The sequence below is a fragment of the Miscanthus floridulus genome, chromosome 8, assembly GCF_019320115.1.
Source record: "Miscanthus floridulus cultivar M001 chromosome 8, ASM1932011v1, whole genome shotgun sequence".
NCBI classification, from domain to species: domain Eukaryota; kingdom Viridiplantae; phylum Streptophyta; class Magnoliopsida; order Poales; family Poaceae; genus Miscanthus; species Miscanthus floridulus.
Genome location: NC_089587.1, coordinates 152859877 through 152884626, shown reverse-complemented (window position 1 = coordinate 152884626; position 24750 = coordinate 152859877). Strand labels below are relative to the sequence as shown.

Genomic DNA, 24750 nt, shown 5'->3' with positions numbered 1-24750 from the left:
TTCCACAAGAGAGAAATATATTTCAGAGAGCATAGTAGAATTAGGTTAGCCACTAAATATTCCACACATGCACATCTTGATCTAAGAGTACGACACTTCTCTCCTTGGATCCAAGGTTTGACTTTATGATATGCAAGGTAAGTATGCTACATACTTCGTTCCTACCCGAACTCCACATAAGCTTTTTAGAAGTAGGGTAAATAGAGGCGAAATAATGTCTTAGTGAGGAACTATGCATATTGAGCTATCTGAGAGAATCATTTGGGGAGCAAAGCTATATTTTAATTTAAAAATCTTTTAAAAAAACCCAAGTTTTCTGAGCAGGAGAAGTGAGGATGACTGGATTCTAATCCGTTCCATTCTTCAACCACCCAAGATGGCGTGATAGACACTTCAAAGTTCACATGTATAGGTGAAGCTTGGAATAAAGTAATATTGCTACCAGTGAATTCTTCAGCTCCTTACCAGTGAATTGATAGCCGATTATAGTTATCAACTCGGGGGCCAGCTCTTAATTAGCTAAAGCAGATGAACAGTCAACCCAAGTAAGTCATTAAAGCTAAATATTGCAATTAGATGTTGTTGACTCGGGCAAGGAGATTATTGGATCAAAATAGTTCGAAGCATAAAAACTCATACTTTGAACTAGGGGGGCTATGTTTACACCAAAACTGGGTAACCTTATCCTAGAAAGGAAGAGATCGGTCGATGATGTCAAAAGCAAGGGAGTCTCCTAATTAAGGGATATTTATGAGCCGGCCAAGAAATATTATTTAATATATTTAAGAGAGACATGACGTCTAGGTGCGTATCACGATGAAAGAAACAAGGACACGAATCAAACAAGGAAGCTTCATCAGCAAGGATTCTGCATAAGGGAAATTAGAGTCCATGTATCTTGATATTTCTTTTTGTTATCTAGTCGTGTTCGTTTAGGACTCTTATCAGCCTAGGGTATAAATATAAACCCTAGCTATTATATCAAGGACATCTCTCAATCAATCAAAATAGTCTTTATCTTTTTGGCTTCACGCCAACCCTTAGGAGTAGGAGTACTGTAGATCTCGATGAGTTCTTCAACAAGTAGGGCTGCATTGATCCGGTCGACCTTCGACTTGTTTGTAAGTACCGTCATGGCTTATACTTCTATTTGTAAGGCTGCATCAGTTCGGCCGACCTCTTACGAGCTCTATTATGAGTTAGTTATCGATCCTTATCTAGTTCAAGTATGGCTGCATCGGTTAAGTTCGACCTCCACTGCTCGAATTAGATTAAGGTCAAGTTATCAGCTCTACCTAAGGGTGACATCCTATGGGTAGATTCATTAGGTTATCGATCTTACTAATGTTCTTGTTGTCATTAGTTTCAACAATATCAACCTACCCGATCGAGATCGATCTAGATCGGCCTCACATCCTTTTAGTTCATCGTTTATTTTGTTACATCGCGATAGTTCTTACTTTAAATGACGGATTATGTTTTATCGGTCATTCTACTTCGATCTTGATTGTGCATAGTATGCGGTCAAGGCATGTCTGATCTCGAGTAGGTTTACTAGCTAGTTGAATATGGTCTATAGCTCGCTATTATGGCTGTAACGATTCGATCGATCTCTACTGTTAGCACTTTGGATCGGAGCATGCTAGCTGGTAGATTTGCTTTCGACCAGGCATGACCTTGGCTATTTGCTATGCCCGTATCGACTAAATAGCTGATCGTTCGTACTTTAATGCTTACAGTGTGTCTTTATGATTCCTTTAAATGTGAGTAGATCTATTTAGATTGTTTGCGTGGCATATCCCTTTTCATCGGATTCATTGGCTCTACACCACGTATTGATCAAATCTAATTTATCCAACGATGCGTCTTTGACTCATATATGTTAATAGCTTAAGGGAAAGTATCATTAGAACTGGGTGCATTGTATTCATTTACTATAAAATCAATCATGACTGACGAGCGTTACAGTTCTTAACAGCCGATTTCTTGTCGTATCGCTATTTAGTCGATTTTCCCGTCTAGCTGCTCCCGAAGCGGTACACTTGGAACTGTCTGGGTAAAACCGGCACGTTCCACCCTAAATTACTAATAAACTTTCTCTTTTTGTCAATTACAGGTCAAATTGACTGGCATGCCTTTGTGAATTCATAGGATCGGTTGGTCCTTCATTGAAGCCAAGTGGATCTTCAGGCTTACTCCAAGCAGATCCTTCTAGCTTGCTGTGTGTCAGGCGCATCGACATGTTTTTGCGCCGACACATGTTTTGGCACGCCCAGTGGGACCATAATTGTTTGATTAGAAGTCAGTCGAAATTGATCATTATGCTGAATCTACAGGACTATTCTGAGAACATCATCCATATTGCCAAGATTTACCATCGCACGAGGCTTGCAAGCCAATCCTATTGTGTGTATCATCTACATGAGGTCAGTTGCGGTGTGTGGCAACACGTTGACACTCCAAGTGATAAGCTCAAGAAGATCAAAAGCTACTGCTCCTGTACTCCACCACTCAAAGAACTATTTAGCTGAGCGCACACAGAGATATTCACTCGGCTTGGTTAGACTACTAGCTTAAAGAAGACTTATATCGTACATTGATTTCGATCGAAGAAGATGAAAATGGACTATATTAGTCATATATATCAAATCAGATATGGTGTGCTCAAGCACATGTCGGAGAAACTCCTAGATGGAATTTTTCATTAGGCAAGCAATATAAAAGTGATATTTATGGAAGCTTGCCAATGGAGATCGGATGTCTGAAAGTGGAATCAGCTAGGGTCCAAAGTCTTGCTCGCTAAGCCAATGTAGCCTCGAAGAGCTGATTTCCATATTGCAATAGCCGATAAATTTCTTGGTGAATGACTTCAAGTTGCTTCATCAGCTTGATAAGGATCCAGGAGCAGGTCCAGAGATCAAATTAATGATTATTATAATTTTGGTACAAGGAATCAGCTGTTTAGGAGAAGAATCAACTATTGGCTTAATTTCAGAAGAAACTAGCAAGGGATTCAGATTTTAGAAGTAGTCTTGGCCCGAGCAATTACGGTGACCACATGAGTATATCATCACTGAAACACACCTCGAAGAACAAGCTAGAGGGTCTCACTGTGTAGCAGGCACTGGACGACAAAAAGCCATCCTAGGTCACATTGAAAAGTATCGGCTGAGTAGAGAGCGTGTTAGTCGATACAATGGAGTAATCGGGTTCTTCTTAAAAGCCCGAAGAGGGATATCAGCTTGGAGAATATCAGCAGCAGAAGTCCACAACAGTCATCTAGGCAGCCAATACTTCTACAAAGGTGGTCTAAAGAGATGACAGCTAATATCAGCACATCGGCTATTTTGGCGTACGCACAACCAATGTGATCAATCATGTAAGAATATTAACCAATATCTTCTATAAATATATTGCTAGGGCTGTTGTTAATAGAATTCCTAGCAGTAGAAGTTGCAAGATTCTATTTTTGGAAAATTGGTGGTAGTACTTTGAGAAGCTGTCATGAGATGATCTTATTGGCTATGAGCATTTGTAATTTAAAGCCGGTAGCCCTCAATGAATATCAATGTAGCTTCTGGTTATATCTTGAATTCTTTCGTTGGCTATTCTTTCTTGATATGATAAATAGCCGATGGAGGTAATAACAAAGGATAGCCGATGGATGGATTTTTGCTCTGGTTAAGCATATTCTATCGGCTTATTACCTAAGCTTGTTCATGGTGAAATCACAATTGTTTGAGAAGTTAGGGATCAGCTCCAATATTGAAAAGTATTCGACACTATTATGTGGCAAGCTAGAATTCACGTATGAAGGAAGTTGAAGAAGAATTGACATTGCCTACAAGTTACGTAGTTGCATGTGAGATTATTTAAAAAGTGCAAGAGATAAAGTCCGAATGCCACACATGTGCACATGGCCACGTTGATGCTTGGAGTCTGAAGCTTGTTGCTTGACAGCAGTATCCGATTCAAGCATAGAGCAGAGGCAGGACCTACCTATATTCAAAGGCGTAACGTATCGGCTATTAATATCGGCTATTTGATCAAACTGCAGATGTTGTCATTAGCTCAGGAAATAGTTACTTAACCAAAAATCAAGTATTCGGGCCAATGACGCCAACAGAAGGTGATCAGCAAGGATTGTTCAAAGCCAATGGAATCTAGACAATCATCATTGGAAGTTGGTATATACAATGCTATCTTATGCGTGCGGAAGACGGCTTGCAAGCGTCTTGGAATCCAATTGGAGGCATATGATGGAAACAAGGAAGCCAAGTCCATTAAGTGTATACGTGCATGTCATGCATGGGGATTCCAAGAAGGATATGGGTATAATTCTATAGTTGATCGGCTAGATGGAGCTGATAAAGTCCAGTCAATCATTTATGAACCCCTAGTGATCAAATCCATCTTGGGTTCGATACTCCAATTTTATTGACACTTTTGCGTGTCTTGCTAGCCTGGTTGTTTACAAGAGGAAAAAACAAAAGGGAAATATTTATATATCATATATGAAAAATAGTCACTAGCCGAACGGCAAAGCCAGATCATGAAGCCGATAAAAATTTACAACTAATAACAATTGTTGACTTAGTTGGAACCAATCGACGAGTATGTGAAGATAGCCGATATCGATGGTTGAAAGTATATTGAAATATTTTATTGCATCAAGTTGATCAGCAAGTCAATTGGACATTGGCTTTTAGAAATATTGATGCATTGGTTATTTTTTATTCAAAGATTGTTGCCTCCAGGTTGCTTATCGGCTTGCATAAGTATAGCTCATCAGCTATAAAAACTAAATAGCCAATGGAGTATAGTCATGTAATGAAGAACAAGTTCAAAAGGAAGATGATGTGGACCCCGAGCAGATCATCAGCTGTGTTGGACGAGCAAGAGTGCCGAGAAAAAGATCCATGCGTTGATCGATAGCTATGCCAACTACGACTTTTGCTCTCTGGACATATCATACCAATAGGTCCCTAAGAAAAGGAAAGCACTGACGAACTATGGCCGTTCATCGGCCTGCTGTCGCTATTCAATCCACTGTGACACGACAAAATAGAGATCATCAGGTGCATGTTCCACCTAGGCGAGAATATGAAGGTAATCACCGGTTGTCGATGCGGGACCCATGGGGTTTCCCACGGAGAAGAGAGAAAAAGACCTAGTCCAACTAGGATTCCCTATATGTAATCCTACTAGAACTAGTTACACGTAATCCTACTAGGATCTCTACTTTGTAACCGACTAGGACTCCCGCCTCTCCTGGACTATATAAAGGAGGGCAGGGGTCCCTAGATCGGCACCTACATATAACCAATAGAACTCACAACCACAACATACCTCGCAACACAACAAATAGCGCAGGGCGCAATATACTATCCACACCAGACTGGACATAGGGCGCCGTGACTTTCCGGCATGCCAAACCAGTATAAATCATTGTCTCCCTACGTTTACCATCGAGTTCCTGCAAACGCCGATACCCCTCCGAACAAATCACTGTCTTGGGTATCCCGTGATGGGTTGCCGGTGGTAAAACATCGACAGCTGGCGCGCCAGGTAGGGGTTCTCGGCGCTTTGCGTTCGAGAGCTCGGTGGACCTTGATATCAATGCCATATTCTCAGACTCAGTGGGATCAACATGCATCTCCAATGACGCTGTCCGCAACAACTCTACTTTTTCCATGGAGATTTTGGTCGTATCCTTCATCGTTGACTCGTCGACAATATCGTCAATATCAACTCAAGATCAACACGGCTGGCTGAATATCCATCTACTCGGATCTGATCCGTCTGGTAGAATTTTGCTTGAGATGATAACAGCGCATCTATAGCGCCACTTGTATATTATACGGGAACCTTACATCAACACGAGATCAACATGGCTATAATAGCTCAAACAATCGTACTCCGGCGGACTACAATGACACAACAGTGTTCTCCTCTGCTGAATCCATCTTGACAGAGTTCGACTCTGACTTCTCCCAAGTCTGACTGATATCAGAGTCATACTCGAGTCCGACCACTAAGCTTCTGGCTCATGATCGATTTCAACCTGGACAAGGCAGTACATGCAGCGTGCTCTAGACCTAGCATCAAATTGGGTCAAGCAACGATCCATCCAAGCCACCAAGTCTAGCTACTTTCAACTACTCAGACAAAATTACTCTGCCACGGTGAACAACAACAGCTCTACGACTACATCAACTATGATGATTTCTGAGCACTCGACGATGGCTTCTGAGCACTCGACGATGAGTTCCAAAGATCACCCACATGAACCAGGAGTACCTAAGCCACACGAACGCAATAAGCCAAGATCAACTCAGATACAGAAACCTCTGCAAGAACAATACAGATCAACTCGGCTGCTGGGCCTGACCAAGAAGGAAAAACACACGGCCAACAATTGAGAAAAAAGACCACGACATATACGTGTATATATATGCATCTATGAACAAGCAAGCCACGGGATCAAGATATATGAAGAAGCTTTGTCTTGCATATATGCGTATATGGATTAAGGCATACAAAGTTTTGTGACTGGCACGCACCTACCGTCGAGTTTAGCTCCATGAAAGAAGGCGTATCAAGACAAGCACGGGACTTCGTCATGACCAATCAAGCAAAACACACGTGAGAAGAAGCAAGCAAGGCCAACCTGGCCAAGAAGCAAGCCATCCGATGGGAAGCAAGCAGGCCACTACAACAACCCAGTAATAGCGCAACACTCTCCGAGTAGTCCACGACGACGATGGATTCTGGCTACCACTACAACAACCCGCTGACTCCGCCTACGCTCGACGTAACAACGAACAACTACTCGGATGCTATGCCAACTACTCGGCTGCACATTCGACTACTTGGCTGCACATTCGACTACTTGGCCGCGCCGACCGACTACCTGGCTGCGGTGAACGACAACCCGGCTGTGGTAATTGACTACTCGGCTGCGGCGATTGACAACGTGGCCACGAACCAAGCTAAGTCACGTCTCATTTTTTATATATTTCAGATATTATTCGTATATGTCTCTGGGAAGACACAAAAATCATCATGCGAGCAAACATAGTGCTCTAAAGTCAAATCATCATGCGAGCAAACATAGTGCTCTAGGTCTTCTCTTAACGGTCGCTGAATTCCTCAGGTAGAACACGCCTTAATCCGTGAAGCTTGTCTACTCACATGGACAGTCACAAACCGAGTGCCAGGCTCACATGGTCACATCATGAACCTCTGAACCATACGCCAGAGATTCAAGTGCTTAAACGTAACATGACACTACCTAAGGAATTTGCATGGCCTAGCAAGAGCAAGACGCAAAAAGTTTATATGCATTTCATAATGTCGAGGCCCGCCCCTGATTGATTATTCAAATATGGGACATGCTCCCGACTTCATATCCGGAATGTCATTTACAATATATTTTTATGTTTAACATGCAGGGGAGCTACATCTATACCATGAGATCGGGAAAAACACGCTCTTGAGAGCTATTTTACTCAGACAAGTCCAGAAACAACCTGGTTTGATAAAAAAAGAACACCGATGAGGTACGGCAAGAACCAAGACAAGCTCAGAAAGAACCCGGATTGATAAAAAAAGAACCCCGACAAGGTGCGGCAAGAACCAAGACAAAATCAGAAAGAACCCGGATTGAAGGAAAACAACCCAGACGAGCTAGGGCAGAAATCAAGACAATTAGAAAAAAAACCCGGATTGAAGAAAAACAACCCAGATAAGTTGGGAACAGAAATCAAGACAAAAAAGAACTTGGATTGATCAGAAAACAACCCGGATGAGGTACATACAAGTTGAGAAAGAACCTAGACAAAGTGCAAACAACCTAGAAGAGGTACATCAAGAATCAGAGAAGTCTAGAAACAACCTGGATGAATAAAAAACAACTCGGAAGAGCATCACGGCTTAGTCAAACACTAAGCTCGGGGGCTCGGCATTCGCTTCAACTACGCCCGGGGGCTCGGATTCAAGGACGAAAGACCAAGAATACAAGTACTCAAGACTACAACAACGACAACACATCAAGACCCTTCATCCGATTTCTATTCTAAAGAAAAGTACTCAGAGAAGGCTTGGGGGCTGCGGGATACATAACCCCAGAAATTTTTGAAGACAAGAATCTGGACCCTCCAACTTTTGCAAGCAAAAGCAAGAGGCTCGGAGGCTACACTCACTGAGTGTAATTTTTACGAAAAATTGCACCCACAGAAAAAGAACTTGGAGCAACCAAGAAGACTAAAGGGACCCTCTGGCTTCTTGTCCCAACAAGCAAGAGGCTCGGGGGCTACACTCACTGAGTGCACTTTTTAGAAAAAAAAAGTGCACATCAGTCATGACAAACCAACCAAAAGAAGACCATCTCAAGGTTTCACTTCAAAAGAACTTGGAATGGATTTACAACAACTCAATGAAGGCCAAGAAGAAAAAGAAGGCTTCCAAAGCTCATCCATGAGATGCTCGGGGGCTTGTCGATGCGGGACCCATGGGGTTTCCCACAGAGAAGAGAGAAGAAGACCTAGTCCAACTAGGATTCCCTACATGTAATCCTACTAGAACTAGTTATACGTAATCCTACTAGGATCTCTACTTTGTAACCGACTAGGACTCCCACCTCTCCTGGACTATATAAAGGAGGGCAGGGGTCCCTACATCGGCACCTACACATAACCGATAGAACTCACAACCACAACATACCTCGCAACGCAACAAATAGCGCAGGGCGCAATATACTATCCACACCAGACTGGACGTAGGGCGCCATGACTTTCCGGCGTGCCGAACCAGTATAAATCATTGTCTCCCTGCGTTTACCATCGAGTTCCTGCAAACGCCGATACCCCTCCGCCTCCTCCGAAAAAATCACCGTCCTAGGTATCCCGTGACGGGTTGCCGGTGGTAAAACATCGACACCGGTGACCAGCTGGATATCGGCAAGGGGATAGTGCGGCGCCTTGGCATGGACAGCAACATGTACCTGTCCTCTGGTGATGGACGGTCTGATTGACAAGGTGGATAGATCTGCCGAGATGTTCCTAGAGCGCAAGTACGCGATCATGAGGTGGCTAGACACATCTACGACATGCCGGCGATGGCGTGAACAACACGTCAGCATTGACTAAGACGGACATCGACATCGCGGTGGACGACACGATGAATACGGCCCTGAGTGCGTCGAACATCATATGAAGAATTTGGGTTGAGCATGATTATGTTTTATCGGTCGTTCTACTTCGATCTTGATTATGTATAGTACGCGGCTAAGGCATGTCTGATCTTAAGTAGGTTTACTAGCTAGCTGAATCTGGTCTATAGCTCGCTATTATGGTTGTAACGATCCGGTCGATCCCCACTGTTAGCATTTTGGATCAGAGTATGCTAGCTGGTAAATTTGCTTTTGACCAGGCATGACCTTGGCTGTTTGCTATGCCCGCATCGGCTAAATAGCCGATCGCCCATACTTTAACGCTACATTGTGTCTTCATGATTCCTTTAAATATGAATAGATCTGTTTACTTTAAAGGTTTGATCTGTTATTTTTATCATGGCTGCCATCGATCCGGTCGAACCCCACTGTTAAGGATGACATGTTAGATTTGATGAGTTTATAGATCTGTCTATGTTAAACGGTCAATTGTTCATATGCTGTAATCCCTTTTGTACCTGAATCGGCTATTTTAGTCGATTCGCCTGCGCTTTCACAAATATGGCACGCTTTTATGAATCTGTTGAAGTATGGTCGGTTCTATGGATTTTTCGGTTCTAGACTATCATCATCATTATAGCTGCATCGATCCGGTCGAACCTCACTGTTGACGGTAATAAGTTAGATCCAGACGGTTCGTAGACCTGTCTATATCAAACAGTCGATTGTTTGCGTGGCATATCCTTTTTCACCGGATTCATTGGCTCTACACCACGTATTGATCAAATCTAATTTTGCCAGTGATGCATCTTTGACTCATACATGTTAATAGCTTAAGGGAAAGGATCATTAGAACTAGATGCATTGTATTCGTTTACTATAAAATCAATCATGACCCGCGAGCGTTGCAGTTCTTAACAGCCGATTTCTTCTCGTATAGGCTATTTAGTCGATTTTTCCGTCTGGCTGCTCCCGAAGCGGCACACTTGAAACTGTGTGGGCAAAACCGGCATGTTCCACCCTAAATTACTGATAAACTTTCTCCCTTTGTCAATTGCAGGTTAAATTGACTGGCACACCTTCGGGAATTCGTAGGATCGGCTGGTCCTGCGTTGAAGCCAAGTGGATCTTTGGGCTTACTCCAAGCAGATCCTTTCGCTTGCTATGTGTCAGGCGCTTCGACACGTTTTTGCACCGACAGTCTTATTTGGGATCATGGCACTCCCAGCGATCAGGCTATGGACGATTTCATCTTTCTCTCTGGTCCATAGTTGGTCTTGCTCACAATATTCTCGCTCTCTCCCAAAGCATTTGTGTTGTACATATTCCAAGTCGCTTAAGTGGTGAAAATAATTATAAACCGCTAACGGTGTTTACTTCATGGTGGTACACTCTTTTATTTGCTCCTTTAGGCAGGCCACCTTTTTCTCGATCGGGAATAACTATATGTTCTACTCTCTCTACTCCAAATTATAAACCTTTTTATCTTTTCTAGAAACATAGCCTTTTTTATCTAAAAATCAAAACGTCTCGTACGAGTAACAAAAGAAAAAGAAATCTCCAACACTCCTCTATTCAAGCTTTAGTCATTACACTTGTACACAAGCGAGCTCGTACGATTCCTCTAGAACATGCTGTCATATATATATGGCAGCTGCTTCTACTGAACATCGTTGAGAAATCCCGGAAGAAGTTTACTGAACAGCGTTGACAAATATAATCCAAGAAGAAGTTGAGAATTCATGCATGGGAAGTCCACGACGAGAAGAATTCAAATAGTAGTACGCTCCTACGTATGTACTCCTTCACGAGCAATCCACGGGGCACGGGAATAGGTTGGATTTCAGCAGCAGCCAAGCCGCGGGTTTCCACGGCGACGCTCTAGCAGCACGGCAGGCGCGCAACTTGCGGGCGTGCACTGCCTGCCAAACCAGCGGTCGCCATTTATCCATCCGGTTGAAAACGAACCAAGAGGCAGGCCATCTCTGGAAGCCGGAGCCTAACGCCAGCGATACGCCGAGTCGCTCTCCCTCGTCGTACCATCATGGGTGATCTGGAAACCCCGAGACCAAGTCCAATATAACTGCCGCCTAACCGTGGAGTGGGATCCTCTGCGTGCTGCGTGGCCCCATCCGATCACTTGCACCGGTCCAGTGCGTACGGCGTACAGAGAATCCCACGCTATCCTTCTCGCACGAGTGCGCATCAATGGTATAGTAATTTTTCTCCCCCGACAAATCAACCGTATAAATCAGGGCTCTATTCGGCTGATCTATAAAGCGCTTGTGCTGATTTATACGGCTAATTTGTTGAGAGAAAAAGTACTATACCATAATTAATAAACCGACTTATAAAAGCTCAACGGAGCCCAAATTCCCCGCCCTCAGCCCCTCACTCCGTCCCCCTCTGGCGTCACGCCTTTTCAACACACGTCGCCGTCAGCGGAGGAGCCCTACTAGTCAGCTAGCGCCCAACAGCAGCGAGGAAGGCCCAGGCGGCCCACTTGGATCCCATGCCTGCGCGTCCCGTGCGTCCCCGTCCCCGTCCCCGGCCCCGCGAGCTCCAGCTGGTTCCGACCCAGCAGCTAACCCTTGGAGCCCGACGAGCCCTCTCTCCCGAAGTCCCGAGCCGCCCGACCCATCAAGTCGCACTACCTGGCTGGCGCCTCCCGAGCCGCACCGCGTGGGAACAAGGCACGCGGCCACGTCGCTCTCCACGCGCTAACCTATATAACCCGCCACCTTTCCCTCCAAATTTCAAATCAAATGCTCCGACTCGTTCCTCCTCCCCTTGCTCGCCACGGCCACCACCACTCCCGTGCTGCAGCCATCATGGACGCCGGCTCCTTCAGCGACTACTCCTCTGGGACGCCGTCCCCTGTCGGCGGCGCCGCCGGCGACGACGGCTCCTCCTCGTCGTACATGACGGTGTCGTCGGCGCCGCCCAAGCGGCGAGCCGGGCGGACCAAGTTCAAGGAGACGCGGCACCCCGTGTACAAGGGCGTGCGGCGGAGGAACCCCGGGAGGTGGGTCTGCGAGGTGCGGGAGCCGCACGGCAAGCAGCGGATATGGCTCGGGACCTTCGAGACCGCCGAGATGGCGGCGCGCGCGCACGACGTCGCCGCGCTCGCGCTGCGCGGCCGCGCCGCCTGCCTCAACTTCGCCGACTCGCCGCGCCTCCTCAGGGTGCCCCCGATGGGCTCCGGGCATGACGAGATACGCCGGGCGGCCGCCGTGGCGGCGGAGCAGTTCCGGCCGGCGCCTGATCAGGGCAATGTGGCAGCCGAGGAGGCGGCAGATGCTGCGCCGCTGGATGCCTTGCCTAGCGCGACGCAGGGCGTCGATGACGACCCATACTGCATTATCGATGACAGGCTCGACTTCGGGATGCAGGGGTACCTCGACATGGCGCAAGGGATGCTCATTGATCCACCACCGATGGCTGGTTCGTCCACCAGTGGCGGCGACGATGATGACGATGGTGAGGTCAAGCTCTGGAGCTACTGATGACCGATCGCGCGCATTTGAAGCAAGCTACTGGCTTGCATTGGGCAAATAACTTCCCTGTACAGCCTCGGGAAGAATTAGTGCCGGTGAAATGTACTGGTTGCCCTTTCCCTTCAGTTCGTCCGTACTCCGTAGTGTTAATGTACCCTGCTCTTCTGATGAAGGGTAATCAGGAGAAGCAGAAGACTGGGTTTTCTCAGTTTGGTCGTTTAATTTGGAGCTAGAGATGTAACTGCATAATGCATGCATGGTAACGGTCTTCAGAGTGTCATCAGCACCTGTAATAAGCCGCAAAAGCATGGGGCTTCATGTATGGATTTGGGAATGGCCTGATGGTATATTATTGATGCTGCATTGAACTTGGCTTGTTGCAGGGATCAGAAACTATAATCCTTCTGAAAACCTGGTACCCACGCACCTGATCATGAAACTCAAACTGCTCTTAGTTCATGTGGTTCAAATCCTTACTGTAATGCTACATTGCTACACGGTAAATCATAATGCGGTGGCTGTATTTTGATATGTATACTTTGAGTCATATTTTATTACCGAAAGCTAAAGCTCCTTTTTTTAAGAAAGAAAATAAGGGGTGTGCAGAGGTAGGTAACCACCAATTATGTTATCTTCAACAGTTCTCCTTAACTTAATTCCCCTAAATCCTCATATATAGAGTACATTCTAACAAAAAAAATCTCTAAATATTTCTATCTCCAACAATTACCCTATCTCAAATAATATATATGGTGGACAACATGACATCTCAAAATTTAAGAGGGGGGGAGGATAGTTTAGGATACCACTAAACATTGGATGTTGAATAGGGGGACCATGGGAGTGTGATTTTGTTCATAAACCTTAATTTTAGCTCTAGGGAGGTGAATAGTGTAGGATTTTTTCTTTTGGTTGCTACTCCCTTTATTCTAAATTTTAGTTATTTTTACTACTTATCTAGACATAACATATATCTAGATAAATAACAAAAGTTATTTACTTATAAAAAAACAAAATAGCTTATAATTTGGAATGAGAGTATTTTGGAGGAAAATATAAGAAAGTTAGGATCTACTGAAATCTCTTGGTAAAATTCATATATTTTTTCTACGGTCTATCCAAACAATTGTTCCTTCAAAATTGCTACGTTTTCAATCCTCTATTTACAACGGTATTCCTGCAGGTTTTATATATATATATTTCTCTATTCCTATGTCTTTGCATTGTTATAAAGAGGGTCTTAAGGAGCACCGGTCTTTTTTTAATGAAGAGAACATTCGCCTTGCATTGCGTTATACAGAGTGCGAGCTCGTGGTTTGCGTTGGAGCTGATGATGACGGGTACGGGCTTCCAGATAACGGAAAAAGGCTTTGACGATGTCAATGAAACGCCGTAGTGGCCTCAGCTGGCAAGCCGCGGTTGCGAATACGCGGTCCACAGCATGGTAGTGGCTGACGGGTGACTGTCACTCGTTGTCGCGCTCACTCCTCTGGTCGGGCGGCTCGGACGGCAAGTGCCATTCCCAACCCAACAAAAGTAGTGCCCCTGCCAACCGCCAGCTCACAGAATCACAGCGATTTCTCTCTTTTTTACCCAGTCCTCCCGCGGGTTCGCGCCGCCGCTGCATAGCTAGAACTAGAAGTTGCTGTCTGACTTCGGGATCGGGAACGCTGGTAAGATGAACCACGCAAATAGCGGGTTGCAAACTTTTTTTTATTTGATTGTATTGACTCTTTCGTCTTCGCCATGTACTCCAGTTGTATACTTGTACTGGCACACATCTCTCTCCCTTTTTGCGCTTGCAGCCCAACAGCTGCCGTGAGTTGTCGGGCTTGCTATGGGCCCAATCAAAGTTGTCTACGAAAAGGTTCTCCAGATCGGACCAACCCTAAATGTGCTCAAGCCACGAGTGGGCCGAGGCGGTGAGGTAGAGGGAGAGGTATTGAACATCCTAAAGGTGTCTCGACGTTTGTTGTCCCATAAATGCTATACAATACAATGTGTTTTTAGTAAAAATAAAAACATATGGATTTCTTTTATCTCTCTCCCTCTCTCTTTCTCACCAGTGACCACTGGCGCCCGCGCCGGCGACCGGCGAGCTCGCCCCGGTGCCCGCGCCAGCGCCCGGCGCACACACGGCGAGTGCACGTGACAATGGAGAACCAGCACTAGCACGTGAACGAGCGAGCGCGGCGGCCGTCGGGTGAGCGCACACCGGCACGCGAACGCGCAGCGCGGGCGAGCGGACACAGCGGGCGAGCATGGCGCGGCTCCGGCGAGTGGACGCGGCGGGCGAGCATGGCGCGGCTCCGACAAGCGGACGCGGCGGGCGAGCGGACGGCTAGAAACCTAGGAGCAGTGTCGAGCGAGGCAAAGGCGGAGGCGAGCAGCCTGGGCGCCGGCGGCGGTTACCTGCAGCAACCGCGACCTACGGCGGATCTGTGATTCCTTTTCATAGAGAAAAAAAATATTTTCTGTGATCTGTGATATGTGGATATGTGATCTTGTGATTGTCTGATGGTAGAAGAAACCTAGGAGTCCTGTCATGGTGTCCAGTTGTGCTAGACCGTGGCGTCATGGCGTTAGCACCGACTTTGAGTAGCCGTCGATCTGGTTCGGAAAATAATGGAACTCTCAGCGACTTGGGCGACCTCTCATTCAATGAGGATCCGAGCTTTGTGATGAGATCGTAAGAGCATGAAGTTGGATGCCTCGGAGAGATCGGGTCACCGAGGCAATGCTCTAGTGGCTTGCTCTGCTCAAGGGTAGATGGCAACATCTCCCCCGTCTTGTTGAATGCTGTTGCGGGCAGCACGACCGCGGTTGCGCAGATTGTTGATTCCATCTCGTCACTCGACCTAATGCTACAGGTCGGATCGTTCGTGCTCTCTGTGTTAGACGTAATATTTGTGAAATGTTTATGAAGTCAAGATGAGGCAACTTATTTGAAAAACTTGGAGGCAAACCCAGGACCAACTAAATCCTTCGATTTGCTCGGGATGATAAAGTCTTTGGCCGGTAGCCATTTCATCTGATGGTTCGGACTGAGCTGGCGATGTAGGCATGGACGAAAACCAAAAAAAGTGAAGCTCTCCTTGTGAATTCCTTCTCCCCAAAAAAATGATTTACCGCAGCCGGTGAGCCGAGCTTGGTGGGCGCTATCTATTGGTGATGACCCCAATAGAGAGAAGAAGAGTGAGAGGACACAAAATCTCCTCCTCCGAGCTATAGGGAAAGATGGTCGGTGGGGTTGAGATTTGCAAATAAGTCTTCAGCGGGGTTCAAAATTTCGGTGTTTTCACCAAAATTTCACGAATTTCGATAATTTTGGTGGTGGCCAAAAGAAAATTCCAAAATTTCGTATTATACTAATATATATGCGCTACATTTAACTCTAGACTCGTATTTTTTTATTGTTTATGTTGCATATATTATTCTACTCAATAGGTGTGTACTCCATATGGCTGAGCCTTGGCTAATCTTTACAAGAAAAGAAACTCGCGAGCGCATTTGCAATGTAGACCAGCAATAAGGACGATCATCTCGCTGTGGCTATGGAAATGGTGGCGTTCAAGTAAGCAATGCACTCGGTCGGCAGGCTGAGAAATGTGTTCATGAAGAGGTCATCGATTGGGTCGACGACGGCCACCCCAACCAGCTTGCATCTCCCTTCTTCGTCCATTCTTTCTCCAGTGCCGGATCTTATGGCTCCCCTCGACTCCTCGGAGGTCAGTGTTGTCTCAACGAACAACGGCGGCGCTTTGTAGATGCTCCCAACCGAGAAGCAGAACCTCGACCTGAACTTGAGATCAACCTTCAAAATAGGAACATCAGCGCAATGCTTGTCAATAGCATTTCATTAAGACTTCTGATCTTGTTCGTCACATATTCTGAGTTCTGGTACTAAGTACTAACTAGACCACGGGATTAATCTTCTATTGCTCTTTAGAAAGAAGAAGAACAAACAAGAAATAAATATGTAGTAATAGTAGGTAAAAACTATTCTTGCGTGGATGCAGATAAGACAGGACCGCAGGAGACGCACGGTTACCTGACCAGTGGCTCGATCGATGGTTCCGCCCAGTGCCTCTGGCAAGATGTCGATCTTGAGGAACGGCGGTAGCGGCAGCCCGAGGAACCTGGTCGTCGCGCGGGACATGGACGGGATGTACAGGGTCGCCACGTCGAAGTCGACGAGTACCGTGCCATCCTCCCCGCTCTTCGCCCCGCGCCCGGCGCCCACGCCGCGGCCGCCCTGCGCGTTGTACGCGAAGTCCGGGTACCTGGCGATGCCGAGCCGGCAGCCGTCCCGCGTCCGGAACTCGACGCTAAGCGTGTCGGGCTCGGGCCGCGCCTTTGCCACGACGGCCGGGGAGGATTGCTGCTCGCTTCCGCGGGCGCATGCTACCGCCCCGGCTCCGCGTCTGATCGACGGACGCCGTGGGAGTCTCGGTAGCGCACTGGCAGCGGAATAAGCGCGTGGTCTTCTCGTCGAATTTGCGAGTTTTGTCCGGGCTGATGGGAGGTCTGGCGAGCAGGCTCTGATGCCTCCGGCGCTGGGTGCCATTGGGAGTGCGTGCGGAGGCGCACCGTGAGTCGTGGTGCTGCAGCTGCGGTGAAAAGCAGCAGCCGATGCTGCTTTGAAGCGTGAGGTAGAAATTGCCTTCGGTGACCATGGCCTTATCGCTTCGATGTGTTGCTTTTGCCCCTGTTTGTTTTCTTCATCAATCCTCATTTTCCTGAGGTCTGGAATTTGCCACGAACTGTCAGTTTCAACTTTCAAGTAGTGGGCCTTGGCATCGTCAAGCCTTCAAAAGCTTGTGGAGCATTTCCGATCTGGCCTAATGCATTTTACTTTTTTTTAGGCGAACAAGGCCATTGCTACAGACTCCAATAAATGTGCGAGAAGAAAAGAGGACACGTTCTTTCTCATCGTCACAACGCTAGAATTGAATACGAGCATACCATGTCAAGTCGATGATTTAACCCAAAAGATCACTATGAGGAATCTAACCACTTGAGCTGCGCTTAGCTGTTACATGTATAATTCCTGACTCTAGCCCCGCTTGTATGTGACGATGGAGTGCAGTATGTGAACGGTGGCGGCGGCGAATAACACTGATCTGAGCAGCAACACCTTGGACAACTGAGCGTTATAGTCATCGTTAGCTCCGAGTTAGATGATTCCAGCCTCCAGCATTATCGAAGCGCAGAAACCAAGACAGAGGTTGGATCTGGATGGGGGCGCAACGCGCAGGGCTTTGCTTTCCTCCATAATTGGCAAACGTTCATAGTTGGGCTGGGCCCTCTAGAGAAAAATGGGCTACGGCACATTTGAAACTTGCGAATGCTTTTTTTATTTTTTTTAACAAATAACTATTTACGTGAAAGAAAATTGGTGTTTCGTTTGGGGGTGGAATTTGGACAAGGTGAGATACCCTATTTTATCCCGGTGTTTGATTAGGGACATTGGAGATGTAGTTCTCCCCAAAAGAGAATATTCTTTCTAGATTCGTGTCTAACTCGTCCAAAAAATTGAGCAGACTATCTCGTCCCTTTTCGACACCATGAGTTTCTGTTCGTGCCTCCTCTTCTTCACGTCGCGACGGGCGGGGCGTCGATGAACACGCTAAGCGAGGGCGGGTGGCATAGGTAGGGGGAAACAATAGTGAATGTATCGGGCAAGGGTGTCGCATGGGGACGGGGCCATCGACGGCAGACACATCAGGAAGGGGGGATCAATGGTGAGCAAGGGCAAGGGTGGCCATGGCGAGCGAGGGGCGAGGGTGAAACCAGAGCCATGTGAAAGACCAATTTTGGTATGGGTAATTGAATTAGTAGACTAATATGTTTTATGTGGTATGAAAGGCGATGATTAGTCTACAAGTTTGAAGTCAAGCAACATGAAGGCCATGGAGGAGATGTCAAAGTCCATGTGGTGCAAAGGCTCAACAAGTGAAGAGTTGAAGAGGATGGATGGTGGAAGTGCAAAGGATGGAAAACAAAGTCCAAGGCAAAAGTATATGCATGAGGTGGTTAGAAAAGATGAATGGTCGGGTTGATAGGATAGATAGCCGTACAGTAAAGAAGGGTAAATTCATTGCTAATACAGTTATCTAGTACCAGTAAGTGAGATCTAACCTTGCATGTGCATTAAGATCAAGTGGCATGGTGAGAAGCAAGTGAAAAGCTTTTTAAAAATGTTTTGGCAATGCTAACTCAGTGCCAAAGTTGATGGCCATCCTGTAGGAGAACTATCGGAGAAAAGGTTTGAGAAGACCAGCTCTCTGGTGGGCACTAGAGTGCACCCATCAGATTTTTGCATGGTTGTGATCGGCTCAATTAGATCGTCCACCGGAGCCCTTCGGTGATCACCAGATGTTAGGTCACTAGAGGTTAGAGCACTAGTCCTAACACTGTTGAATATCGCTGAGGCAACAACCTAACCTTCTAGCGGCACTGGAGAGGTAACCACTAGACCTCAGGTTTTGACATGTGGCGAACACGGGAAGTTTAAATATAGGCATCGGAGCTTAGCACTCAAAGAAGTTTCTAGAGAGGGTGTTTTTGCGCGCACAAGGAATTTGTGCTCACCAGAATTATCAGGTGCTCTCCAAAGAGCACACATCGGAGCTTGGAGAGCTTCAACGGTAGCCATTGAGAGAGATTCAGTGGCAACCTCGGTGACCTCGTGAAAGTTGTCCCAAGCTTGTAATTGCTAGTTTCTTGAGTGAGGCTATAAATAGAGTGTGTGGTGTGGCATGTGAGAACTCTTGGACTCCCTTGCTGATACACACACGCGCACGCATTATTAGAGCTTAAGTAACAACTCAACTATCATTTGTTTGCTAGAGATGCCTTCTTGGTGAGACTGGAGTGATCTATTGCATTTGCTTTGAGAGATAGCATCTAGTGGCACTAGTGATTGCATTGATTGTGAGTTTTATTGTCACTCTTGGTGGTTGTCACTACCTAGACGGCCAGGAGCAGTGATGATTCTGTTGAAGCACTCAATTGAAGATTGTGAGGTGCTCTAGAGGTGAATTGTGGAGAGGTGCTTATGCTCACCCTCACTGGAGTTGGAAAAGAGCAACTTTAGTGGAATAGAGGCTTGGAGATGTGATCAAGCCAGCCTAAAGATCAAGCCCTCAAGTGAAGGAGTCAGCCTTGCGGGGTTGAGTCTTAATAGCGAGGCGGTGATTCTTAGTCTTGCCTCAACCTAGACGAAGGTGACCGGAAAGTACAGACCATGTAGATATATCTTTGTGTATTCCTCTTGTGGTTTAATAACTCTGCTCTTGTGCAATTCAATGCGTTCTTACAATTCATAGAGTAGAAATAGTGGGACTTGTCATCCTAGGGGCGCTGAACTAGCTAGTATTTCAATTCTAGGGACTTAGCTTAATCTAGTATCTTGATCACTAGAATTGTGTAGTTGTGCTCTCCATATACTTGCAAAACCTAGCTAGCCATATATTTATGAGGGCCTCATTTGTCACTAATGTTTTGCCTAGTGTCATGCCTTACAAGAAAATTTTTATTAGGCTATTTACTCCCACTATAGCCATCAAAACATCCATTACATCATGGCGGGGCGGGGCAACAATGGCCATGACAAATGGGGTCAGTGCCAACGTGGGGGTGGGGACAGGTGTGGCCATCACTATTACACTCGCACCTTTCACAGCCGCGGCGTAACCCACATCACAATCCAATTTTGGCCTCGGCAGTAAGTTGTCGGCAGTGATGGTCATAGCCTTCACCATCGCTATCTGAGACCGTCTGCGGTGTACACTCACATCGCCATATTAGCCTATGATCCGTCCGTGATAAGGTCCTTACTTCCATCGCATTGGAGCATGACCCGGCTATGTGGGTATACACTAACACCGCTGTATTAGCTTATGATCTGTCCATGATTAGGTCCTTATTTCCGTCACATCAGAGCGCGACCTGCCTGTGTGGGTGTACACTCACACTACCGTATTGGCTTATGATCCGTCCATGATGAGGTCGTTGTTTTTGTCGCATTGTACCATGACCTGCCTATGTGGAGGATATCATCACCGCTGCTCTGATGTATTAGTATTACCCGTCTGTTTGAATGGCATTACCACCGTCGCCTTGTCCGACCTTGATGAGGATGTACTCAGTGTTGATTTACTAATCGAGATGGCGGTGATGATTTTGTGATCCCGCCGCATCATAAGTTGGACTGACGTTGTTGCTGATGACTTCCGCCACCGGGTAATGGTACAGTGCGACGGTGATGAGGCTTTCTTCATAGTCACATAGTCGTATGATGCGGTGGTGTTGACAACACAAGAACGGCAGTTCAATACAAAACGGAGACCGTTATGGAATGGTACTGTATCCGGTATTGACAATAATTATTAATTAAGATGGACCATAATAGCTACATGACACGGCATGTAGATATATTTGTCAAATCCATACAATACGTTCACATACAAGAGTACTTTTGACAATAGACGATATGTTGACATTAGTAGCTAGGATACAGAGATGCAGGATTTAAACTGTTATTGATAATTAACACATCGTGTGGTCTCTATGTATGGCCCCATCGAGGATAAAAGTAGCCAGGCATTCTTGAAGCGCAAATATGTCTCGAGTGGTCAGCTCCCTTGTATCTAACAGCAGCATAGACTACAAGAAGGCAGCGTTGTAGTAATGTAACATGGAGCACATTGTTCAATTTAATCAATAGAGATTTGAGTGTTGGTATAATAAGAACATGTTTGTGTTTCATGGCTTTGATGATCTTGTTCATATAATGCATTACATAGTACGCACTAAAATCTTTATCACCAGGACGTTGCCTTGCGATCGTATCGACCTCCGTTACTCTAAACCCATCATTCCAGGAAAGAACATTGAATTTGCTCTTCTTTTTGTACTTGTCGTAAGCCCTATCATCATCCAGCAGAATGATCATTGTGACGAATAAAAAATTTGTTACACATACAAATGATGAGATCTACGAAACGACGTTGTAAAATGCATGGAACGAGAGCTGTACTTATTCATCATTTTTTGAAGGGTTTGATATGGTTCATTCTCATCCTGCTTATATCATACACGAAGAGCTTGGAATTGAGCAGGTCTATAGCAACAAGGCAAGTATGTTTGCTGCAATAAAGAAAATCAAATGCAGATTATAGTCCCACCTAGTACACGTAATTACGTAAATGAATTACTCACTTACCCATCGTTGTATGGCGGCAGAATTAGTGATTTATCATCCTGGGCGAGAATGGAGCTACACATAGCGTCTGTCGTCGTTGTGAAGCCCACTGTGTAGGAGTTAAAGGTCATCGGGTAGAAGAAGTCTATTGCAATGTTTTCGTCCTTGCATGTATTAGCCTCCATCTTACAGACAAAAGAAAAAGTTAAATTTGACATATACTGTAACACTCTAGGTGTTAGGCTTGCATAATTTGACTTGCATTGCATGAGCATGAGCATTGAGCATTCATATATAAACTTTTACAATTGAAACATGTGATTGAAACATATGAAACATGCTTGTTATTTTATGTCTCCTTGTATATATGCATATGATCATGAGTGAATACACGTAAATGGTTGATGTGAGTCACTAAAACATCTTAGCTACACTTAGGATGACTAGTGGAACAATGTTCGTGAAGGTCACTTTGTCTAATCAAGTCCTTAAGTGATGCTATGTATGTTGACCTGGAAAGTGAAATGTGTAACCAATGTATGAAATGTTTGTGTAACCTTATGAATAGCTTAAACATGTTTAGAATGTCATTATGAACAACTTTGGTATTCATGGCTAGGGCTAATTTGGTCGCTAAGTCATAGTTTAAGTTTATACCATCATTTGAATGTAGCAGGTTTGACCTAGTTTGAACTATGTCATAGAAACTTTGCATGGATGTGGTCACTAAAGCAAAGTTGTAGTAATTGATGAGAGGAACAACTTTTATTTTTGGGTCATAAGCTAGTTCAGCTCCTAACATGCTTGAAATGGGCTCACAAAAATCAGCTTTGCACTGTTTTCAACACTTAAAATTTTTGCTAAGTCATGTTTCACTGACAGTGTGATGAGCTCAACTTTGGGCTAATTTTACTCCCCACCTGTTGCAAATTAGGAGAAGGTTTTTTAGGAACTTTTGTAGCTGGTACATATGTCTACACATTTTGTTTTATCGATGTGCACAAATTCGATCCGGATTAGGAGATTGAATCGCTTGAAATCGCACTGTCAGACGCTTGATCGTGCACTGATGAACGTCGCGCCGCGTGCTGTCATGGCCGACCATGGACAGAGCATGGCCGCCATGTGGCTGCCGTTGGCCGATGCTTGGCCCTCGATGCCGCGTGCTGGCAGCCGATATCTGCACGCCCCGCGCCCCATTTCCAAGCACCCGAGCTCACTCACTCACTCTCCATCGCCTGCTTCCGCTCTCGCCGCGGAACCAAAGCAGTGCCGCCGAGCACAGCGTAGCTCCACCATCGCCCAGTACCCATGCCACCGCCTATGTTTAGCCCATGGCTGCACCACAGCCCCCTCTACCTCCTCGACTTGATTTTAGCATCTGACGAGCTTCAGTGAGGGCGTATTCGCCATTTTCATCTCACCGGAGATCTCGGCCGCCATGGCCGCCTCCACGGCGAGCTCACCGCCGCACTACTCGCATGCATATTCTTCTATATTCTTCACATTAGGGCTTGGTTAGGATGGGTGTTAGCTTGTGTCATGATGTTACTGTGATTCGTTGCTCCACCGTCGTGGAACACGGCGACCCGTGCCGCCACGCTCTCACCTCTGTGCCACCGTGCACATGGCCGGAGCACGTCGGAGCACCTCGTGTCACCTAGATAGCCTTAATAGATCCGTGTAGTCACCATGGTTATGGTGCGCTCTTTGCTGAGCCCCGCCGTGGACTTCCATGGTCAGAGCACCACAACACCGTGCCGCCATGTCGTCATCGCCGGCGACGAGCATGCTCCTATGCATGCGCGCCTTCACTACCTAGGTTACCCGATGCGCCTTGGTCTGTAGAACATGTCTGTACAGTTCGTTTGGTCAGAGAGCTCACCGGCGATGAGCTGGGGCTGATCCACGTCGAGCTGCGCCGCTCCCCTGCTTCCTGTGTCGCTGACCAGTGGGCCCGACTAACCTCTGGGTCCCGGCTGTCAGTGGATCAGCTGAAGAGGATAGCTCATTTATTTCAGATTTCAAATGATAAGTTGAGCTGTGGTGATCCAAATCTTGTGAAACAAATTTTGTTGTGTTCCTCATGAAGTGTAGTATTTTGTAAAAATATGATATGTACAGTTTCTGATATTTTTATTAGGGATTTAAATATATTTAGATAAATGTTTTTTGAATGATTAATAATCTTGTAAAATAGATATCTTGAGCTAGAAAACTCCTAAAATTGTGATTCCAATTTTGTGAATTTTGTATTGACATGCTCTAGCTAGTAAAAATATTAAGCTTGCTGTAAACTTGATTTAAATATGGTCTTTCTATTTATTTATTAATAAATGACATTTTCTAAGGAAATTTGTAGGGGTAAAAATATGTAATATATTGTTATGTAAATTTTTGTACAGTAGTATGGCACTAATATGAAGCTAGAAAAAATATATAATCTGTTGCTTGATACTTTTCTATAGGGTTTACTATTTTCACTAAATTCACCCTTGCTAGCTTATCATTATTTCATAGGATGTTACACATATTGCAAATGGTATGAAATTTTTATAGTAGCCTATTGTGAGCATTAGAAGTATACTGTAATTTTTTGAGGATTTATTGTGCACATTTGGTGTATGTTTATTATTTACCCTAATTATTTAATCAAATTAATAAAGGCATGTAAATAATTAAATTGGGGTTCACCATGATGTTTTCTATGATTCTTATGATGCATAGTAACTGTTGATGTCAATGGTAAGGCTTATAAGCAATTGATTGTATGCAACTAACTAATTATCACTTTATAATTCAAATACAAGGCTGCATGTACAGTTTTGATTGTATGGATGATTTCATATGGATAATGATCTTTGCTGTAAAAC

At 45.5% G+C, this 24750-nt stretch overlaps 1 protein-coding gene and 1 pseudogene across 1 annotated transcript; one reads left to right on the top strand and one right to left on the bottom strand.

Moving 5' to 3' along the window:
• The first annotated feature begins 11937 nt into the window (after positions 1-11937).
• On the top strand, positions 11938-13169 carry LOC136473751 (dehydration-responsive element-binding protein 1G-like). Its single transcript, XM_066471391.1, has one exon. It carries the CDS (start codon positions 11938-11940, stop codon positions 12676-12678), a length of 741 nt encoding a protein of 246 aa, XP_066327488.1. The 3' UTR covers positions 12679-13169.
• Positions 13170-16032: 2863 nt separating this feature from the next.
• LOC136473750 (uncharacterized) lies at positions 16033-17360 on the bottom strand (annotated as a pseudogene).
• Positions 17361-24750: the final 7390 nt, after the last annotated feature.